The sequence below is a fragment of the Antechinus flavipes genome, chromosome 3 (genome assembly GCF_016432865.1).
Source record: "Antechinus flavipes isolate AdamAnt ecotype Samford, QLD, Australia chromosome 3, AdamAnt_v2, whole genome shotgun sequence".
NCBI classification, from domain to species: Eukaryota; Metazoa; Chordata; class Mammalia; order Dasyuromorphia; family Dasyuridae; genus Antechinus; species Antechinus flavipes.
Window position 1 is genome coordinate 539728673 of NC_067400.1, and position 19855 is coordinate 539748527.

Sequence of the window (19855 nt, forward strand, 5' to 3'; positions counted from 1 at the left end):
CGATCTTTATATGACATGATTTTCAGTGCTCTCTACAAGGTAACAACTTGGTTATCAAGTTATCTATATCTTTACAAATTGTGCTACCCAGAACTGAACACACTATTCCATATGTAATCTGACAAGGTTAATGTATAAAAAGACCAATGCCTTCCTTATTCTGATGAAAATCCTTTTATGACTGTCATATCACATTCATACTGAGCTTGAAATCTACTTAAAATCTCACATCTTTTTCATATAAAATAATGATATCACAATAACTGCAATTTTGGTTATCTTCCCTGAACTTTCTTTGATGATATTCTGTCTTTACAATTCTAAATATAATTGAGTTTCCTCATCTTTATATAAGGTTCAGTTCTTTTCTTATGTACATTATTTACTTACTGAAAGGAATAGAAAAAAAGGTATCTATTTTAGAAACAGAGAAAAGCCACTGGAGTAGAAAAGCCACCTGAGAGAAAGCAGCCAAAGTACTTATTTATGGATAGTAAAAATGACTCCTAGGCATTGTTTCCCAGAAGCTAATTTGTGTGTGAATTTTTAAGATACTGAAGTTTGGAGTTGGGAAGGTGGGTCATCACAAATGAGTAGACTCTGACTAGAGGCAGAAGAAACCAGATGAGAAAACAGAAGAGAAGCCAAAAAAGAAGCCAGCATTATAAAACAACAGTACTAAAAAGTCAACAGAACAGAAGTGAAGTAGATACAGAAGGAAATAGTAGTTGCTTTGAATTGAGTTCAGTTGAAACCAGCTCGCCAAAGACTGTTCTATAGTTGATGAAAGAAGCTGATTTGATTAGGGAAAAATTCTGATACTGAGTTAACTAGAGAATGCAGAATCCTCTGGTGTTTGATGAGGTGATTAGAGAAAGATTGTTTTGCTCTTTAGTGCGAAATATAGCTTAAGAGAGAGGAACCCTTTCTCCACTCAGACTGGTCTAGAGGCCTTTTAATTCCTTCTATGGTTCTGGGAAAAAAAAACTCTCAAACCCTAGTGATCTGACTTGAAAAGATCTATAGGTAGATGCTAGAATTAAGGAAGAATATCTGGGAAGTTCTGAATATCCCAGGCTTAAGACTACTGTTAGCTCAAAGAACTTAATATTGTTTCCTTAGCTGGAGAGTAGCAGAGAAAAGGCTTCATCCAGAAGGAGAGTGGGGAGATTCAGATGAGGGGTTACTCCTCCTCTTCCTCCTCTTCATTCTTCTCCTTCTCCTTTATCTCCATTGTGCAGGTTGTTTCAATAACACAAAGGTCTATACTCCTGAGACCTGCCCTATAAACATGGGTTTTCTTATTTATATGCATCGCTGCTCGGTTTCAATTAGCTTATGGCCATTCATCTCCATGGATCCTGTATATATATATAAAGAGTAATCCAGGTTTTTGTTCTGTAATGTAACAGTATGTTTATTATGTTATATTATGATTTCTATCTCTTGACCTTCTGTAGTAAAGATTCCATGATTAAGAGTTAATGATATAATTTTGGCTAATTTGTTTAAATGGAAAAGGCAGGTTTGTTGTGAGTTGTTTTGAGTAGTCAGCCAACAAGCATAGGCTACTGTATTTTCATGTCAGAGATACTTTTAGGACTAAAGCAGTTATTGTAAATATCAGTGCTATCCAACTTTGGAATAGTCCAATGTTCTGAGTATGTACATAAGGAAAAAATCTACACTGTTACTTTCTGCATGCAAACAGAACCCATTATGGTTCCCTTTTCATTTCTGTTGTTTTGGAAGCTAAGTATTTAAACATTTTTATGGCTAAGCTGTTGAGATTGCCACAATAGTTTATGATTGTCTCTCAATTTAGGTATGATAATAGAAAAATAGGGAGAGCCAAAGTGGGGAGGGTAATATAACTGTCAAAATAATATTTCTAAGGGACAAGTGAATTGTAATACTTCCCTGATTAAGAATCTTCAATGATTTTTATTGCCTTTAGAATATAATATAAATTACACACTGACACTTAAAGTCCTTCACTGCTGTAGCTAAACTGTCTCTTATATTTTACTCTCTTTCATTTCACCTACATTCCATTTTCTAGTTCCATGTCTTTGTACAGCTTGTACCTTATGTTCAGAATTCTCTTTACCTATTTCAACAGAATCCTTAGCTTCTTTCAAGGGCAGACTCAGTCACTACTCCCTAAGATTCTCTTAGTTCTTAGTATTCTCTTCTTTTTTTTTTCTTTGCTGAGGCAATTGGGGTTAAGTGATTTGCCCAGGGTCATCAGATTTGAACTCAGGATCTCCTGACTTCAGGGCTGGTGCTCTATTCACTGTGGCATCTAGCTGCCCCTTCCACCTAGCTGCCCCTCTTAGTATTCTCTTCTTAAGTTATACATTTATCTAATGATAGCTACAATGTGCTTTAAAGTTTACAAAGTGCTTTACAAACATTATCTCATTTTATCTTCATGATAACCTTAACAGGTAGGTGCTATTATTATTTGTATTTTTTAATTGAGGGAGAAAAGTTAAGTGATCTGTCCCTGCTTACACAGCTAGTAAATGTTTGAAGCTGAATTTGAACTTAGGTCTTCGTGCCTCCAAGTCTATTCATTGTGCCATCTAAATACCTCTGTGTAAATGTTGGATTTTCCACTCCACCCTTTTCCCCTACTAGAATGTAAGTTTCTGGAGGGAAGGGAGCAGTTTTTATTTTGTCTTTTCAAACTTATTAACACGATGCCTTGTGCCTAGTGGATGCTTAATAAAGGAATACTTTATTTAATTGTCACTAAATCACATATTTTACAATGAAGGCTCAAATCCTTCAATAGATAGTAATAAAGTGGAGTTGTTTGGGAGGTAAATTGTTTGGCATGAGTATGAGATTATGTCTGAGATGCCTAAATCCTCATCCTGGATCTTGATATGAATCTTCATTGTGTGATATCTGAGTCTGCAGCATCATGGGTAGGTAAGTGGGGAGGGAGAGGCTGCTACAGCATTGTAAAAGCACATTATTTTTGGATGAGTCAAACTGCCATTCATTGACAGTGTGATGCTTCCCCAGCACTAATTCCATTGACCTTCCTCCTAGGTTTGGTATTTCTGGCATTATTCCATACCTGGATGTCTACTTCTCTCAATTGGTTCTTTGAATTTTGATTTCAGTAGGGTATTCTCTTTATTCACAGCTTGAACCACACTTTTTCCTCTCTCACTGACTTATTTATACTTAATCACCAGCAAATATACAAACTCCTCATTCTCTTATCCCTTTAAGGGACAAAGTCATTACACACTAAATATATCAGAGCAAGGACATAATTTGATTTTATGCAGAGTCTGTTCAATGGTTTAGGTCGATTTTTCTTTCTGCTAATCATTGTTAAGAGGAAGGTATATAACAAAACATAGATGCAAACTTATTTTGTCATCAACCCAGTCGTCATAGATTTTGAAGGAACTTTAAAGATCATCTAGTATATGAGATTCTTAACCTTACTTAATATGCATACACATACACACATATATATGTATACATATGCATATACATATATATAGATATACATTTTATGTATATATACACACATATATTATTTTATTTCAATACAGATGATTTTCTTTGCAATCCTATGCAATGTATTCTATACATTACAAATTATTCTTAAGTGTCCACAGAATTCACCAAATTGTAAATAGGGTCCACACAACACAAAAGGTAAAAAGAATCTTTAGTCTAGTAAAACTTCCCAACGAATGTACTAATCCCTTTATAATGTCCCTGAGAGATCATAATCTGGTCTTTTCTCAAACATTTCCAATGATATAAAATCAGGGATAAAGCAAGGCTGTTCATGATCATCATTACTATTTGATATAATACTATAAATAGTAGCTCAAGCAATAAGACAAGAAAAAGAAATAAAGGAATTAGACCTAGGAAAAATAAGAAATAAAATAATCACTTTTCGCAGATGATATGAATGGTTTACTGAGAGAGCCCCAGAAATTCAATTAAAATTAATTGAAATAAGAACAAAATAGTCAGATATAAAATAATTCCATACAAATCATCAGCATTTCTACACATTGGCAACAAAATACAGCATGAAGAAAAGAGGGAAATTTCATGGAAAATAAAGAATATGAAACATGAGGAAATCTATCAATAAAGACACACACAGGAAATATATCATACTACACATATAACTAAAAATACTCTTTATAGAAATGAAAACAGACAATAATAGAAAGATTATTAATTGCTTATGGGTAGATTTGAACAAATGTAACAAAAATGACAATATTACTCAAATTAATTTACTCATTCAGTGGTCATTACCAAAAGATTATAAAAATAATTAAAAATAATAAAAGTGATCTGGAGGAACAAAAAGTATCTTAAGGGTAATGATGAAAAAGTGGTAAGAAAGGGGCTCCAAAGTATACTATACAGAAATAATAGTAATAACTGCTTAAGAAATAAAGAAACCCTTAATTTCACTCATTAGTAAACAAAAATTGCTAGAAAACTAGAAATCAGTTTGACTGGAACTAGGAATGGATCAACATATAACCTTATTTATTAAGATAACTTTTAGATAAATAGATATAGGTGACATCATAAACAAATTAGAGGAGCTAAAAATAATCTTTTAGATTTATGGATATGGAAAGAATTTATGATTAAAAATAAGACAAAAAATAAAATGTACAATTTTGATTATATAAACTTTTAAATATTTTGTAATAAACACAATGGATGTTGGTAAGTACACAGCTAAGGAAAGTCTCTGCATTAAGATTCTGTGATTAAAAATAATAATTGTGATTTCCACCTCTACTCTACCCCCAAATTTACTTTCTTTTCATCTTTCAGAGAAGTTGAGATTTAATTTCTCTTCAAAATTGCATTCTCTAAGACACAGACTACTTCTGTACATGTATAATTGGCCATATCTAGATGTTTTTAAAATATTGCTTTATTTTTCTGCTTCCTCATATAGCATATTGATAATGATAGATTTCAAATGTGATAGCTCCAACATGATCATTAATTGAGAAAATAATTTTTAAAGGAAATTTTGATACATACCTCCCACTTTTAATTTGCTTTTGTCTTCATAGTTCCTCCTCTTTTTTGGGCAAAATATTAACCTTTTCAACTTTTTCTTAGACCACATGGTTTCCACTTTGTTTAGATTTTGTTAGATGCCTTTCTAGACACATTCTGATTTGTCAATGTCTATTTTAAATTGTGTTACCTTGAATGTTCATATTATTCCAGATATAGTTAGGTCGATGTGAGAATTGCTTCCCTTGTCTTTAACACTAGTAGTATTAATGTACTAATATTAATGTAGCATAATAACAAATTATCTTTTTTTGGCAGCTCCATCAAACTTTCGGCTCACATTGATGTTGCAGTTAAACCAAATGTTTGGGGATTGTTTCATATGAAAAGCTATTAAGCAAGGTATTCTTTATCTTGTTGAAATTTTGAACCAAAGTGCAAGACTTTATATTTATCCTTCTTAAAATATCATTTTGTTAGCTAAAGTTCCATAGTTTCAACCTATAGATTTTCCTCAATTTTGATTTGGTCATCCAAACACTTGAGATGTTGTTCTTACCTTTGATCATCTAGAAAGAATGGAATTTTTTCTTTGTTGGTTTTTTTCCCAAGCCAATGATGCAAATGTTAAACAGAATAGAACCAATATTTCAGATGGAAGTTGATTCATTAAATAAAATTTTTGAATATATTTTTCCATTCCCTATAACTTTGTTTTTAATTCAACCTATATTTCCTCACCTGAACATAGAGATAAAGTGAAATAATTTGTTTATTTTGAATTCAAGAGATAGTATGTATTTGGTGAAGGAATGAGATTGTTCTGATTTGACTTGTTTTTAGTGAACCTATGATGGTTCCTAATAAGGGTATCTAGCCACCTGATTTGGAATTTTGCCAGGGATTACTGTCAATGTCACTAATTTGCCATTATTTTCCATTCTTACATCCTGTTTATTCTTGGATAATTAACCAATCTGAGTGCTTCCTTACCCCCAACTAAGCAACAAAGGAGAAATCCTGAAAAATAAAGAGATGAGTAAAATTGAAAGAAAAATATTGAATTAATAATCAAAGCTGATTTTTTTGGAAACACTAATAAAGTAGATAAAAACTTAGCTGACTTATAAAAAAAAATGAAAAATGAAAAAACTCACTATTAAAGAGGAAAGAAAAGAACAAAGGAAATTAAATAACCTAATATCAGAAAAAAAGAAATTGAACAAACCATAAATAGATTTCCTTCCCCAAACTTCCAGGATCAGATGGATTTACAGATGAATTTTATCAAACATTCTAAGAATGGTAAATTCTAATATTACATTAATTGATTGCAATCATAGAATAACGAAAAGGTACCTACCTTTCTATTCAATCTCCTTCTATGTTACAAATATTATCTTGATACCCAAACCAGGAAGAGACAAATCAAAGAAAGAAAAATGTAGACTAGGAGGCAGCTAGGTGCTGCAGTATAGAACAGTGGCCCTCAAGTCAAGAGAACTTGAGTTCAAATCCTCCTCAGACACTTAACTTCCTAGCTGTGTGACTCTGGGCAACTCACTTAACCCCAATTGCCTCAGCAAAAACAAAAAAAAGGAGAAAAACATAGACTAATATCTCAAAATAATATTGACAAATGAAATTGATAAATTTTAAATAATCTATTATCAAAAGCCTAAAATAACATTAGATTATACACTATGACTAGTGTGCATTTATATGAAGAATTTGGGATTAATTCAATATATGGAATATTATAAATACTAAAAAATCATGTTAATATTAATAGTAATAAAAGCTATATGATTACATCAGTAAATGTTAAATATACTGTTGACAAAATCCCAGATATATTTATATTAAATACCCATATTAATAACTGGCTCTAATAATTTTTATTGCAAGATCTAGCAAGAATTGAAAAGAGAAAAAGAAATCCCATTTAAAATAAATAAGGAGGAGCAGCCAGGTGGCACAATGAATAGAACACCAGCCCTGAAGTTAGGAGGACCTGAGTTCAAATTTGGTCTCATTAATACTTCCTAGATGTGTGACCCTGGGCAAGTCACTTAACCTCAATTGCTTCAGGGGAAAAATAAAATAAATAAGGAATATGTAAAATATATTGAGGTCTTCTTGCCAATTTACCAACCAACAGCAACTTTATGAATACATTAATAAAATACCTTTTAAAAATAATTAGATTTAAAAACAGGACACATATTAATTGTTCATAAGAAAGTTAAATAACATAATACAATGATAATATTACCTAAATATATTTTATTAATGTCATAAGAATCAAGCTGTCAAAGGATTGATATCTCTATATCTCCTATTTTGTGGTTAACCTCCTTGAAAAGACCATCTACAATTTATTTCTGCCTACTTTCTTTTTAATTCTTTGCAGTGCTTTCTAACCTCATCATTCTATTGAAACTGTTCTCCCCAAAGTAATCAATGATTGCTTAATTGTCAACTTCCATGATCTTTTCTTAATTCTTATTCTTCTTGATTTCTTTTCAAGCTTTGACAATGTTAGTCATTATTCTTGATATTCTCTTCTCTTTAGGTTTTTGTGACAGTGCTTTAATCCTGGTTCTCTTCTATCTGCCTGAATGCTCCTTTTTTTGGCTTTCTTTACTGGATCTTCATCCACATCAGATCCACTAACCATGGGGGACCCCCATTGCTCTGTACTGAACTATCTTATTTTCCCCCTTTATACTATTTCACTTCATGGTTTTGAGCTCCCATGCTTTCAATGACCCTTTCTATGCAGATTACTCTTGGATCTATTTGTCAATCTCTAATGTCTTTCATAAACCCCAGACTTATATTTCCAATTATTGTTTAGAAATCTTGAACTGGAGCTTAAGCTAAGACAGTTTAAACTCCTGTCTAAAACTGAAGTCATTATTGTTCCCTCAAAACTGTCTCTTTTCCTAATTTTGATTAATTATGAGGGTATTATTACCCTCCCAGTCACTCAGACTTGCATTCCCATTAATTTTTAGGGTACTACTATCTTCCCATTCACGCAGGCTTGCAATTCTCATTCTCATCCTACATATTCAATCAGTAGTCATAATCTACCATTTTTACCTTTGTAACATGTTTCTTATATGTCCCCTTTTCTCCTCTGAAATTGCAGCCCTTCTGGTTCATGCTTTTATCACCTTATACCTGGACTAGTACAATAACTTGCTGGTTAGTTTCCCTCAAGATTCTTATCATTGTCTAATCCATTCTCCACTCAGCTGTCAAAACGATCTTCCTTAAATATAGTTCTTATGATATTATTTCACTATTCAATAAATTCTAGTAACTCCACACAACATCTATGATCTAACACAAAATTTTCAGTTTGACTTTTAAAGTTCTTCATAACATTTCACCTTTATACTTTACTAGGCATCTTATATTTTGGTGAAGAATTTTAAATCATGATCATCCATTAAAATTATGCTGCTGCTGCTCCTCCTCCTCCTCATCTTCCTCAGCATTATCAGAATAATAACAATAATATCCCAATTACTGCTATTTAATAGAAAAAAGTTTCTTGTTGACTTTTACAATAATCCATTGAACATTAAATATAAATACAAAAAGTGATCAAAGACTAGCAATTTATTTCAAGACTATTTGTACTTGAACTCTTTTGAAAAAGATGAGAATGAGATGATGACAATAATACAATCATAGCTCATATTTACAAAGTTTTTTTTAAAACTTTGCAAAGTATTTTACATGCTTTCTCTTTTAATCCTTACAAGAAGCTGATGAAGTAAGTGCCATTATTATAGTATCATTTTAAAGATAAGGAAATAGACACTTAGAAAACTAAATGACTTTCTCAGGTTCATGCAGTTAACAAATATCTGAAATAGGAATTGAATCCAAGCCTTCCATATCCAATTTTTAAAATTAACTACCCTGTCCTTCTAAATATAAGGGAACAGAGCAAAGGATGCTAAAATAGCCATTTTTAGACCAAATATAAAACATTAATTTAGCTGTTTGTGCTTTCAATATGAGGTCCTAGTCAAATCATTAATAAAATGACTGAAAATACTATTTCTTTAGGTCACCCAGCTAGTATCATTATTGAATCAAATATGATATGACCATTTTACTTAACTATATAGCAAAGCTTATTATACTAATGAACAACTCAATTTCAATATATGTGCATATGTGTCTGTATAAAATCCTTTGTTTGGCATCCAAGGTTTACATCTTATATCCCCTCCCACAATTCTCTTTGATACTATTAAATTGACATCCTTGTTCTTACACGAACAAGATACTCTGTTATGTGGCATTTTCTTTCTGTCTCTCATGCTTGGAATTCTTTCCTTTCTTACCTCTGCTTCCTTGCTTCCCTTTTCCCAGTTCTTAATTCTAGTGTCTTCTCTCTGTTAATTATTTTCTTTTTATCCTGTACATAGTTCATTTGCACATATTTGTTTGCATATTGTCTTTACTATTTGATTTTGAACTTCCTGAGTACTGTCTTTTTACCTTTCTTCGTATCCCTAGTGTTAAGTATGGTGTCTGGACATGTATTGGTAGACTGATTGGATGTCTGAAATGTAACCACAAGAAGCAAATTATTTCTACTTTAAGAACTGTATGAAAATGTCAATTTTTATAAAATTTGCTGATGAACATCACCTTCTACCTAGTTATTGAATTATCTCCTGGTAATCAAGATCAGGAACTTGAAAATGAATTAGGCTATATAACGATGTATCTCAGTGGGAGATTTGGTTTGAAATCCTCATCTGGGTCAATACATTTTCAAACACTCCAGGGAGAGATGGAAATTCAAACAAGAAATGGTAGTGTTCATTTCATTGGGTTTAATGCAATGCAAATACAAACACAAAGAAATTTAAGAAATAACTACTGGGTATTTTTTGTATTAAAATAATCTGGTGCAATGGGGATTCTTTGGTAGGGGAAGAATGAGTTGTCAGATTCCATTATACAAATACATAGACTCTTCTGAATGATTTGATAAGCTTTCCATAAATTTATTTGGTTCTTTTTGCTTCTTAGTGATGTCAACAAGGCCTATATTCCCTCTTTCACCACCCTTCTAGCTCATTGTTTGTAGCTATAGATTGTATATGTACAAATATGTTAGTGTATGCATAAATGAATAGAGATCTTAAGGACATATGATTTAGAGATAGAAGAGAATTTAGAGACCATCTATTTCATCTTCTTCTTTGTTGTGCAGATGAGAAAACATCCATATATGTCTATTTTTAGATACTTTTTACATATTTATGCTAAGTTGATGAAACATTTTATTTAACATTGTTAATAAATTCTTACTAGTTAATAAGTCTCTGCTAACTGAAATTCCATTTCTTTTCCTTTGTATTAAAATGATTTCTCTTTCCTTCTTAAATATTTATTGTCATAGACTTAATTTAAGCCATTGTTAATTTTGAAGGGAGAAAGAATTACTGTTTAAGATAGTAAATGCTTGATTGCCTATGGTTAATAAGGATCAGATCTAACAGGGAAAAATGAAAGCCATAGAAAATCAACTAATTTCACTAAATTTAATGGTTTCAGTATTTTCCCTTAACAAATCTTAGAAACTAAGAAATAGTCTGACTGATAAACATTGATCCTGTTAGAGTGGAGCAGGGAAATGATGAAATAGCAAGTAGCGGAAAGAACACTAAGGTAAGAGTCAGAGGACCTGGATTAGCTTCTCAACATTGCAAATAAGTAGCCCGTGGAAGTCATTGGACTAGATGATCTCTAAGGTTCATGTTGATTTTTAATAAACAATGAACCATTATTTAAATGGGAGAAGAAAGCAACAAATATACTTGGATGATCTCTTGATCTTTGGGTTTAGATCTTACTTGCCTTATATTTAATGAGAAAATGAAAGGCATTTGCTACATACTTACCCCTCCTTTCTTTGTCCTTTATTCTCTCCTCTAGTCTCTGATTAAGAGATGAAAGTGGCTGTTTGTCCTTTGTTCTCAAAGAGGATCATGACATCAAGTAAATTAGATTTAAGTGAGGTAGAATTTTGAAGAGTCACTTGCCTCACTTTTCCCTCCAGAGCCATCTGGGTCCAGTGGCCAGATAAAGATCAGTTGAAAGAATAGACTCAGTATTACTATTGTTGCTGTTGTTGTTTGGTCTTTGGTCTCAAAGAGGACCATGACATCAGGGAGGTGATGCTATGGCATGTGAGTGAATTGGACTTAAGTGACAGAGAGAGCTGTGCAAAGTCACCTGCCTTATTTTCTTTTCCAGAACCATATGGGTCCAGTGGCAAGATAAAGGTCAGGACAATTGGGCAATGGCCCTGGATATAATGAGAGACCTTGGACTTTTTAAGCTAAAAACATGAGCAGGTCTCAGTTTGATTAAGGCCATGTCCATGCATTGATTAAGGCTGGATAGCAATTGAGGCAAAGAATGGCCTTTTTCATCTAATTTAAAAAAAATAACAATCTAAATAAATAAATAAATGAGTCTGGGAGGGGAAAGACCTTAGGCTTTTTGGTGACACCACAAATGATTGCTATTTACATTTACTCTGAGTTAATCAGGACCCAAACAATGAGATGTAGTCCTTTCTCAGGACTCTGGATCCCATCACTTCCCATCTTCTTCATCAGATGATCCATTATCATTCTACAATTCCTCATATTTCTATTTCCCTCATAATTAAGGATTTTGCAGTCTAATGGGGAAGGCATACATAAACCAAGGCAAAACATCATCTCCCTAACTGTGGTTATCCTATAAGGCTTTGTCCTTTTCTTCTTTCTTTCCACTCTTTCATTTAGTTATCTCTTTATGGTTCAGTGATCGTCTCTATGCAGATGACTCCCAGATCTATATATCCAGCTCTAATATCTTTTTTAAGCTCCAATCTCACATTACTGGCATTTTCTTGGTCACAGAAGCACCTTAAATTCAACATCTCCAAACCAAAACTCATTATCTTCCCTCTCAAACCTACTTTACCAAACTTCTCTATTTTTGTCAAGGATACTACCATCCCTTAGCTACTTGGTTTGCAACCTTGATTTTGATTTTTGATTTTTCACTCTCACTTATCCCGCATATCCCATTTCCAATTTTTATCATTTCTCTCTTTGCAATAATTTTCTCATCTTTTTTTTCCCTCTACTACTACATTCACCATTCCAGTTGAGACCCTCATCATCCCTCACTTGGATTATTGTAATTACCTATCACTCTCAAGCTCCCTAATTAATTTCTTCCTTCTACAATCTATCAACAATATAGCTGCCAAGGTGAATTTTTAAAAATCTAAGTCTCAGCATATCAGCCTCCATAATCAATAAGCTCTAATGACTGCCTATTACTTCTAAGATCAAACATATTATCCTCTGGCATATAAATTCTTCACAATCTAACCCCATTTTACATCTCCTGCCTTCTTATACATCACTTTTTTCATATACTTTTTGGTTAATCTAAATTGGCCTTGTTGTTCCTAAAATGTGTTTATGTTCATTCAAAACTAATTTTTTGTGCTAATCACCCTTAATTATCTTCACCAACTGGATGATGGCCACAGGTTGGACTAATTTTCCTTGAAGATAGAGCTCCCCCATCAGTTTTTAATGAGTATTGTTACTCATTAAAGGAAGCCCTTTTCAGTCTCTCTTAATTCTAGAGACTTCCCTCTGTTAATTATTTCCTATTTATTCTGCATGTGGTTTGTTTGCACATATTTCTTTGCTTAATAAGATTGTGAGCTCCTTGAGAGAAGATACTGTTTTTTTGTCTCTTTTTTTGTATTTCCAGCTCTTAGCACAGTGACTGGCATGTAGTGGGTACTTAAAAAATGCTTCCTTGTTTAACTATTTCCCAGGGTATGAAAAAAAAAAAAAGGTGGATGGTAAAGCTGAGTAGCTATCTGTGATCTTTGAAAAATCATTGAGAGAAAAGTGTCACAGAGTTAGAGCCAACATCATTCTTATTTAGTAAAGAGGAAATAGACTAGATTTTCTAAAACTATAGGTTACTGTGTCTGGCTTTGATTCTTTACCAGATTTTGAAATTTATTGTATTATTAATGAGATGTTTTGTGAACATTTAAAAGGGGAACTGATGAATAGCTTAAAGCCAGTATAAGGTCATTCATATTATATACTGTAATTCTCATACCAGTTTTTTTGGACAGGGCTGCTAGATTATAGCAATGGGACAGTAGGGTTGTTATTCATAGAGGAAAAGTGTGGCTACATGGGTCACATCTGATTCTCCTATGTCATAGCCAAATCCTGTACTTGTCTCCAACAAAACCACCCTTTTACTCATGATCACTAACAATCCCCACTCTACCTGATCGCTTTTATACCTTGGCAAAGATCTCTTGTGACTAAATCCCAATCTTTTTCCTTTCCCACTGGGTGTGGACCCTTCCCAAATGCCCACACTAACAGCTGCCCAAGTAAAAATCCTCTAGATCTCTGCCCTAAGATCATTTCATGACTTTGGCAAGTGCTGTGAAGGGAGAGCAAGCTCTAAATCTTGAGCCAGTGAACTGTGAATAGGAACCTTCCTCTTTCTTTTCATTTTCAATGGACGTGTGAATTGTGCAAGATGAACTGAATGGATGGATTCCAAATCTGGTTCACAGATTTCATTAGATCATTTTTGCCTCCAGATCCACTTTTCCAAATTTCTGTATTTCTGTGGAGGACACTTCCATCTTTCCAGCCACACATCTTCACAACTGTGGTGTCATCCTCAACTCCTCAGTTTTTGCTCATTTACCTATCCAATCAGCTTCCAAACATTTTTTCCTTCTTTTTTACTTTCACAATATCTCACTTTCTTCCTCTTCTTTTTTCTCCCATAGCTAATACCTTAGCTGGGGTTCTCATTACCTCTTACTTGGATTATTGCAGTAGCTTCCTAATGGGTCTCTCTCTGAGTCAAGTTTCTCCACCCTCAATAAATGAAAAGTGATCAAGATGCCCTCCCAGGATAAACTCACCTTGGCTAAATTCACCATCATATTGCTAACTTTAGACAAAGGGATTACAAACAACAAAACAATTCTTGCCCTCAAGAAGATTAAATTCTACTGGTAGACTTAAATATACTATATAAGGAAGAACATCTTAATGAGAAGCAGCATGGGATGGTAAATTCCTAAAAGGTAGGAAGCCCTGATTTCAAGTCTTGTCTCTGAAATACCTTGACTGTTTCAAAGCTAATTTTCTACAAATCTTTGATTTGAAACATAGTCTACTGAATGACTAAGATAGCCATCTCACTATATTCTGATCAGAATCCAATTGGGTAATTGTGTTAAGAATTGTGTTCAGTTCTGAGTGCCACATTTTAGAAGAAATATTGACAGATGTCTAGGCTATTATGATTGGTACAGTGAAGAGGCTAAAAATGACATGTTATATGAGACTAATTATAAATAACTGGGATATATCATCTATAGTAGACTTGTTGGTGATATAATTACTATGTTGAAATAATTGAAGATTGTTATGGAAGAGGGATTTGATTTATTTTTCTTGATTCCGATGGGGAAAAGTAGGACCAATGAAATGAAATATAGGCAAATTTCAGTTTAAGATAAAGAACCTCCATATAATTAGAACTCTCCAAAAATTAAAATGGGTTGATTTAGGAGGTAGTAAGTTTTTGTCACTGGATATATTTAATTAGAGGCTGGAAAACCATATGTCAGGTTTGTAGTGGAAAAAACTCATTCACAACTTAAAGATTTCTCTAAGTCCAAAATTCAAGGATAGCTGACTAATGTCTCTGGACTGTCAGTAAGTATCCAAACATGATGCTGTGCACATGGTTGGCACTTAAAAGAAATTGTTGAATAATTTGCCAAATACTAATCCAAGTAAACAATATTAAAACTGCAAAATCTTCATTGCTCCTACATGGATCGCCATGTTGCAACAGCTTCTCATAGTCTGATAGTAAAAATGCTTATTCATTTCCTGAGAGCAAACATTGGCATTTACTAATGGGGTGGGGAGGGAGAGTAGGCTTGTGACTCTGAATGAGGAAAAGTGGATTCTATAACTAGATCTACCTTTAGTTAATTGCTAACTTTAGGCAAATCCCTTAATCTCATAGGATTATAAACTGGGGCTAGAAGGGATTTTACAGGTCAACAAATTCAGTCCCCCTCTGGGCAAAATGAGACAGGGAACTTAAATGATGTTAGGCCCAAGATCAAGACTCCAATCAGAGCCCATGAATATGTACATAGTAAGTGCCAGAGTCAAGATTTGAACCTAGGATCTTAGCCAACAAATTCCCAGTTTATCCCACTGCATCATATTGCTTTTCCCCATGCTTCACTTTTCAATCCTGTCAAATGATGAACATACGTAACTAAGTCTAATTCTCAGTATATATATGAACAGAAAAAGCTTTGCAAAAGTTAAAATGTGCTATAGCAATGTAAGTTTTATTTATACCCATGAAAACCAAACAAAAGAGGAAGAAGAAAAAAGTTTGATTGCATTCAATTTATTTTAACTCATTGCCTGATTTTCATTAGATCCTTGGTTTAATTTATTTTAGATTACAGCCATGTAAGCTAGAGCTTATTTCTCTTCTTAGACTAAAATTGACTATTTCTTTAGTCCATACACACAGTCACTCCAGGAAAGATGCAACATCACCCATTGACACATTTTGTCATTCTAAAACAAATTAATTTCAAGAAATCCTTAGCTAAAAGCTAAACATGCTGAGAAGGTATCTGTCAGCAACAAATGACTGATAACCATAAGCTTTTCCTTTTCTGGACATCCAGTTATGATGGATGATCAAGGCTAGTCTCCTGTAAATACGTGAGATCATCCTGGCAAATGTGGTGCTCTTAAAAACCTCTGATGTGTGGTGTGTAATCAGAAGGTAAACAGAAACACTCAGATGCATGGGGTATGTGGCTGGAGGGGATGTTTGACTCAGCCCCAACACCTCACTCCAATCCCACCCCTTCTAGCCATTGTCAGAGCTTATTCTTAGGCTAGAACTACTATTAACAGCACTTTGAACATCATGGATGCTTAGCAGATGTTGAGTATCTTTTTGATTTGGTCCTTGTGAGTACTTATAGTTTGGAGTTGTAAATTGGAGGAATATGATGAAGAGTTTATGGCATATGTATGTATGTTTGAATACTTATGTATATAATATGTACAACTATATCTATGTACATATGTTGACATGGAGAATATAAATTTAGTTCTATCTGTCCATCCATCTGTCTGATCTCCAGACCTGAAAATGATTTCTTCAGTCTAGGCAGCAACTCCCCATGAAGAAATTCTTTCTTTCAGTATAAATCAGCAATTGTTCTGAAATTTTGCTCAGGGGCATTAAGAGATTAAATAACTATCCAGGATCACACAGTCAAGGTATTTCAGAGGCAAGACTTGAAATCAGGGCTTCCTGCCTTTCAGGAATTTACCATCCCATGCTGCTTCTCATTAAGAGATTCTTCCTTATGTAGTATATTTAAGTCTACCAGTAGAATTTAATCTTCTTGAGGGCAAGAATTGTTTTGTTGTTTGTAATCCCTGTGTCTAGCACAGTACTCCCTGAAATATAAAAGCACTTAATAAATGCCTGAAGAATTGAATTGTGTTGAATGTCCTGCTATATATTCCCAACATTTTGGAAGTCCTGATATTATTCCATTATATAGCAAACCAAACTATGCATTTTGAATGTCGTTTTTAAAAAGGGCAACCAGTGTATCAAATGTTCTGGCAAAGCAGAGAACTGCAGCTTGGAGATAGATGCAAGAATATTCTCACTTACCTACTGATATGGTCCAAACAGCAATTATTTTTAAAAATGCCTTAGCTCTTGAGTTAAAGCGACTGTGGTGAATGGGGTTCCGAATAGCAATATAGCGGTCCAAGGAGATTGCACAGAGATGCATGATGGAGGCAGTGGAGAAAAGCACATCCAAATAAATCCAGACTGCACAGAGTTTTGTGGGCAAGGGCCATTTGTAGCCTACAATAACAAAAAAGAGTCAGCATGAGTGGGGCAACAGCTTTCTGCAATCCACAACATTTATATGTTTACTAGGTGCTTGTACACTCTAAAACTTGCCTTCTCTGTTATTCAAAGTGTATGGGAGTATGAAAGATTTTTTTAAGCTAAATTGCTTAAATCAATTTTATCAGGTGATTTTACCCAATTATTAATGGTTTCATTCATATTAACAATTCTAGAAGTCATGTTGAGGCTTGGGAAAGGCGTTAGGTTTCTGTGTGAGGTGCAAAATTGCAATGACTGCTTTTATAACCTATCATGAGATTACATACCTCATGATAGACCAGAAATATATTCAGAAACTCTCCCCAGTGTAAAAATACTCTCGTGAAAGTGCTTGCGCGAATGCTCGGAAACGTAGGGAAACGTCTTATATAGGACGCCAGCTTAACTGGTGGACTTCTGCTGAGGTTTTTTGGGCAAATAGCCCGAATCTAGATAGGAGGGTTGTTGGTGTCTGTTAAGGAAACCACATTAAGCCGATTTGCCGTGGCAGTTTCCTAAGCAGTAGGGACTTAGGAACCTTTGCAGTGGAGATTGGAACTTTAAAAAGGGTCTTTCAGTCCGCTAAGTGACACCCCCAAAGAAGGCGGAACGTAACTGGGTGAAAAGTATCCAGCCCGGAATTCACCACAGCTTCAAGTGTTGGAAAGAGCGGAGGGAAAGAATTGTCAGCTTAAGACCACCAAGGGGCGCTGCTGTCCTCTCAAGTGACGACCTGTTCCCGGCTCTCGACTCATTTACTTAGAAAGTGTAGCTAGCTACTTATTCTTACAAATCACGTTGATTTCTCGGGGCGCGTTCCGGATCTCCCCACTCCTACCCCCAGCGCCTGCTCTTCACTCATCCAAAACCGGTTCCTTCTCTCTTTTTCTCCTTCTCTCCCTCTGTACTTTCTAGACTAACCTCCAGGCTCTGGTGTTCACCTTGGAGTGGGGTGCGGTAGAAAGACAACGTTCATTTCTTGCTGTTGTCCGGGGGTGTCCGCCCGGCTGCAAAGTGAACTTTAAGACTTTTAGTGTGCAGGCTGGCCCCTTCACTTCCTCTGCTCCCTATTTCTCAAGCTGATTTTTTATCCCAGTTGTGTCCTAAAAATTGTCCAGAAAACGCCTCTAATTGGGAACTCCGCAACTTCTCTCTTTCACCTTTATTTGGCTGTCAGTTTGTGTGTGTCAGCTGCCTGAAATATTTTTATTTATTTAAACCTAGTTGTAGATTTATAGGGTATCATACACTCTCCCAGCAGAAGTAGTCCAAATGTTTGCAGACTTCACAAATAGGTTTATTTGACTGTTTCAATGCTGTGAATCCTTATCTACCTTCATTACAATTAACCACTGCATATTTTATGTTTTAATATGTGCACACATATTTGAATGGCTGATGATGTCATTGAAAAGTGCACAGTCAAAAAACTTCCAGGGAGAAAATGATTAAAAACGGGAGTAATTAATTTTATTCTAATAGACATTTGCATATTTTAACGCAGAGCTCACTGCACCATTAACGTTTGCTCTGCAAATGTTCCAGAGTAATTGGAAAGCTTTGCTACATTAGAAGCGCAAAAAACTGGGTGACAAAGATAAAGCTCTTCTATCAGTGATGTTTTCTGGGGAAGAATCTGAAAGACCAGAAATCAAACAGATTCCTAATGAGAGGTAAACCATAAGTCATTGTTTTATGATAGCATTGGGACCAATACAAAACAAATACTGGTTTAGAAGCATTAAAACTTAGACGAGTTAGGAAGAAATTATACATACTTATCCCTAAACATTGATACTCTGACTTTTTTCATGGTAACTGTCTTCCCCTTCCCATATGACCTAACATCCACATTAATTAATGTTTTCTGAACTACCAGAACATGAGAAAGATGGTTCTTAAACATGACTATTATTTCTCTGTTTTTCTTTGATTCATATTGGATCCCATATATACACACACCCTTCATGACCAGCATGTGAGTGAGTGTGCATCAGGGAACACAAGAAACACTCACCATACAAGATGGTTAATGTTGACACTGGCATCACCAGGAAGCCCAGCAGCATATCAGCAATGGCAAGTGACATCAGAAAGTAATTGGTGGCATTCTGCAGTTTCTTCTCCAGTGTGACTGCCATGATGACAAGTATGTTTCCGGCAATGGTGAGAACAATCACTATAGCTGTCAGCAATGCGGGCCAGTTTTTCTCTGGGAAATGAAGTAAGGAGTAACACGGGGGCGCAAGGCCACCTTCACAGGAGAAGTTTGTGCCATTTTCAGCGTCCACAGTCCAGTTCAGTGCATCAGAAGTGTTATTCTCCCCAGAGAGGAAATCAGATTTGTAGAGTCTCCTATCAGGATTTAATTGTATTAAGGAGTTTGTAGTTGGGGTCACAGAGCTATCCTCTTCCACGAGAATATCCATTTCTCAGCCTGAACTTTGCAAAGAGGAAATGTGAAAAAACAAATTAGCAAGTTATAACCTCTGGCCATCATTCATCCATCTTTTTATCTCCACACTATGTAAACCTAAAGTAATGGGCTTTGGCAGTGGATTGATTTGACCCACCCCCTTCATCATTAAAGAAATATTTAAAGAACTGATTGGAATGACAGAAGTATGTGGTTGTGATTTTTTCCTCTACAGTCCCAAATCAAATCCACTAAGAGATCTATTTTGTGTGTGTGTGCGTTCCCTTTTAACAAGGTTACAAAGCAGAATGAGTTTGTAAA

At 34.6% G+C, this 19855-nt stretch overlaps 1 protein-coding gene across 2 annotated transcripts in view; it reads right to left on the reverse strand.

The window, feature by feature from the left end:
• Positions 1 to 19855, reverse strand: part of HTR2A (5-hydroxytryptamine receptor 2A) — a 54015-nt gene that overhangs the window by 33283 nt on the left and 877 nt on the right. Inside the window, exons 2-3 of one of the 2 annotated variants that reach the window (XM_051987318.1) lie at positions 19136 to 19555; positions 16891 to 17091 (exon numbers count right to left, since the gene is read on the reverse strand). In XM_051987318.1, the coding sequence (XP_051843278.1) occupies positions 16891 to 17091; positions 19136 to 19547 (613 nt within the window). In that variant the 5' untranslated portion in view covers positions 19548 to 19555. Of the gene's footprint in view, positions 1 to 16890; positions 17092 to 19135; positions 19561 to 19855 lie in introns of both variants that reach the window. The other variant, XM_051987319.1, reaches the window with a different exon arrangement.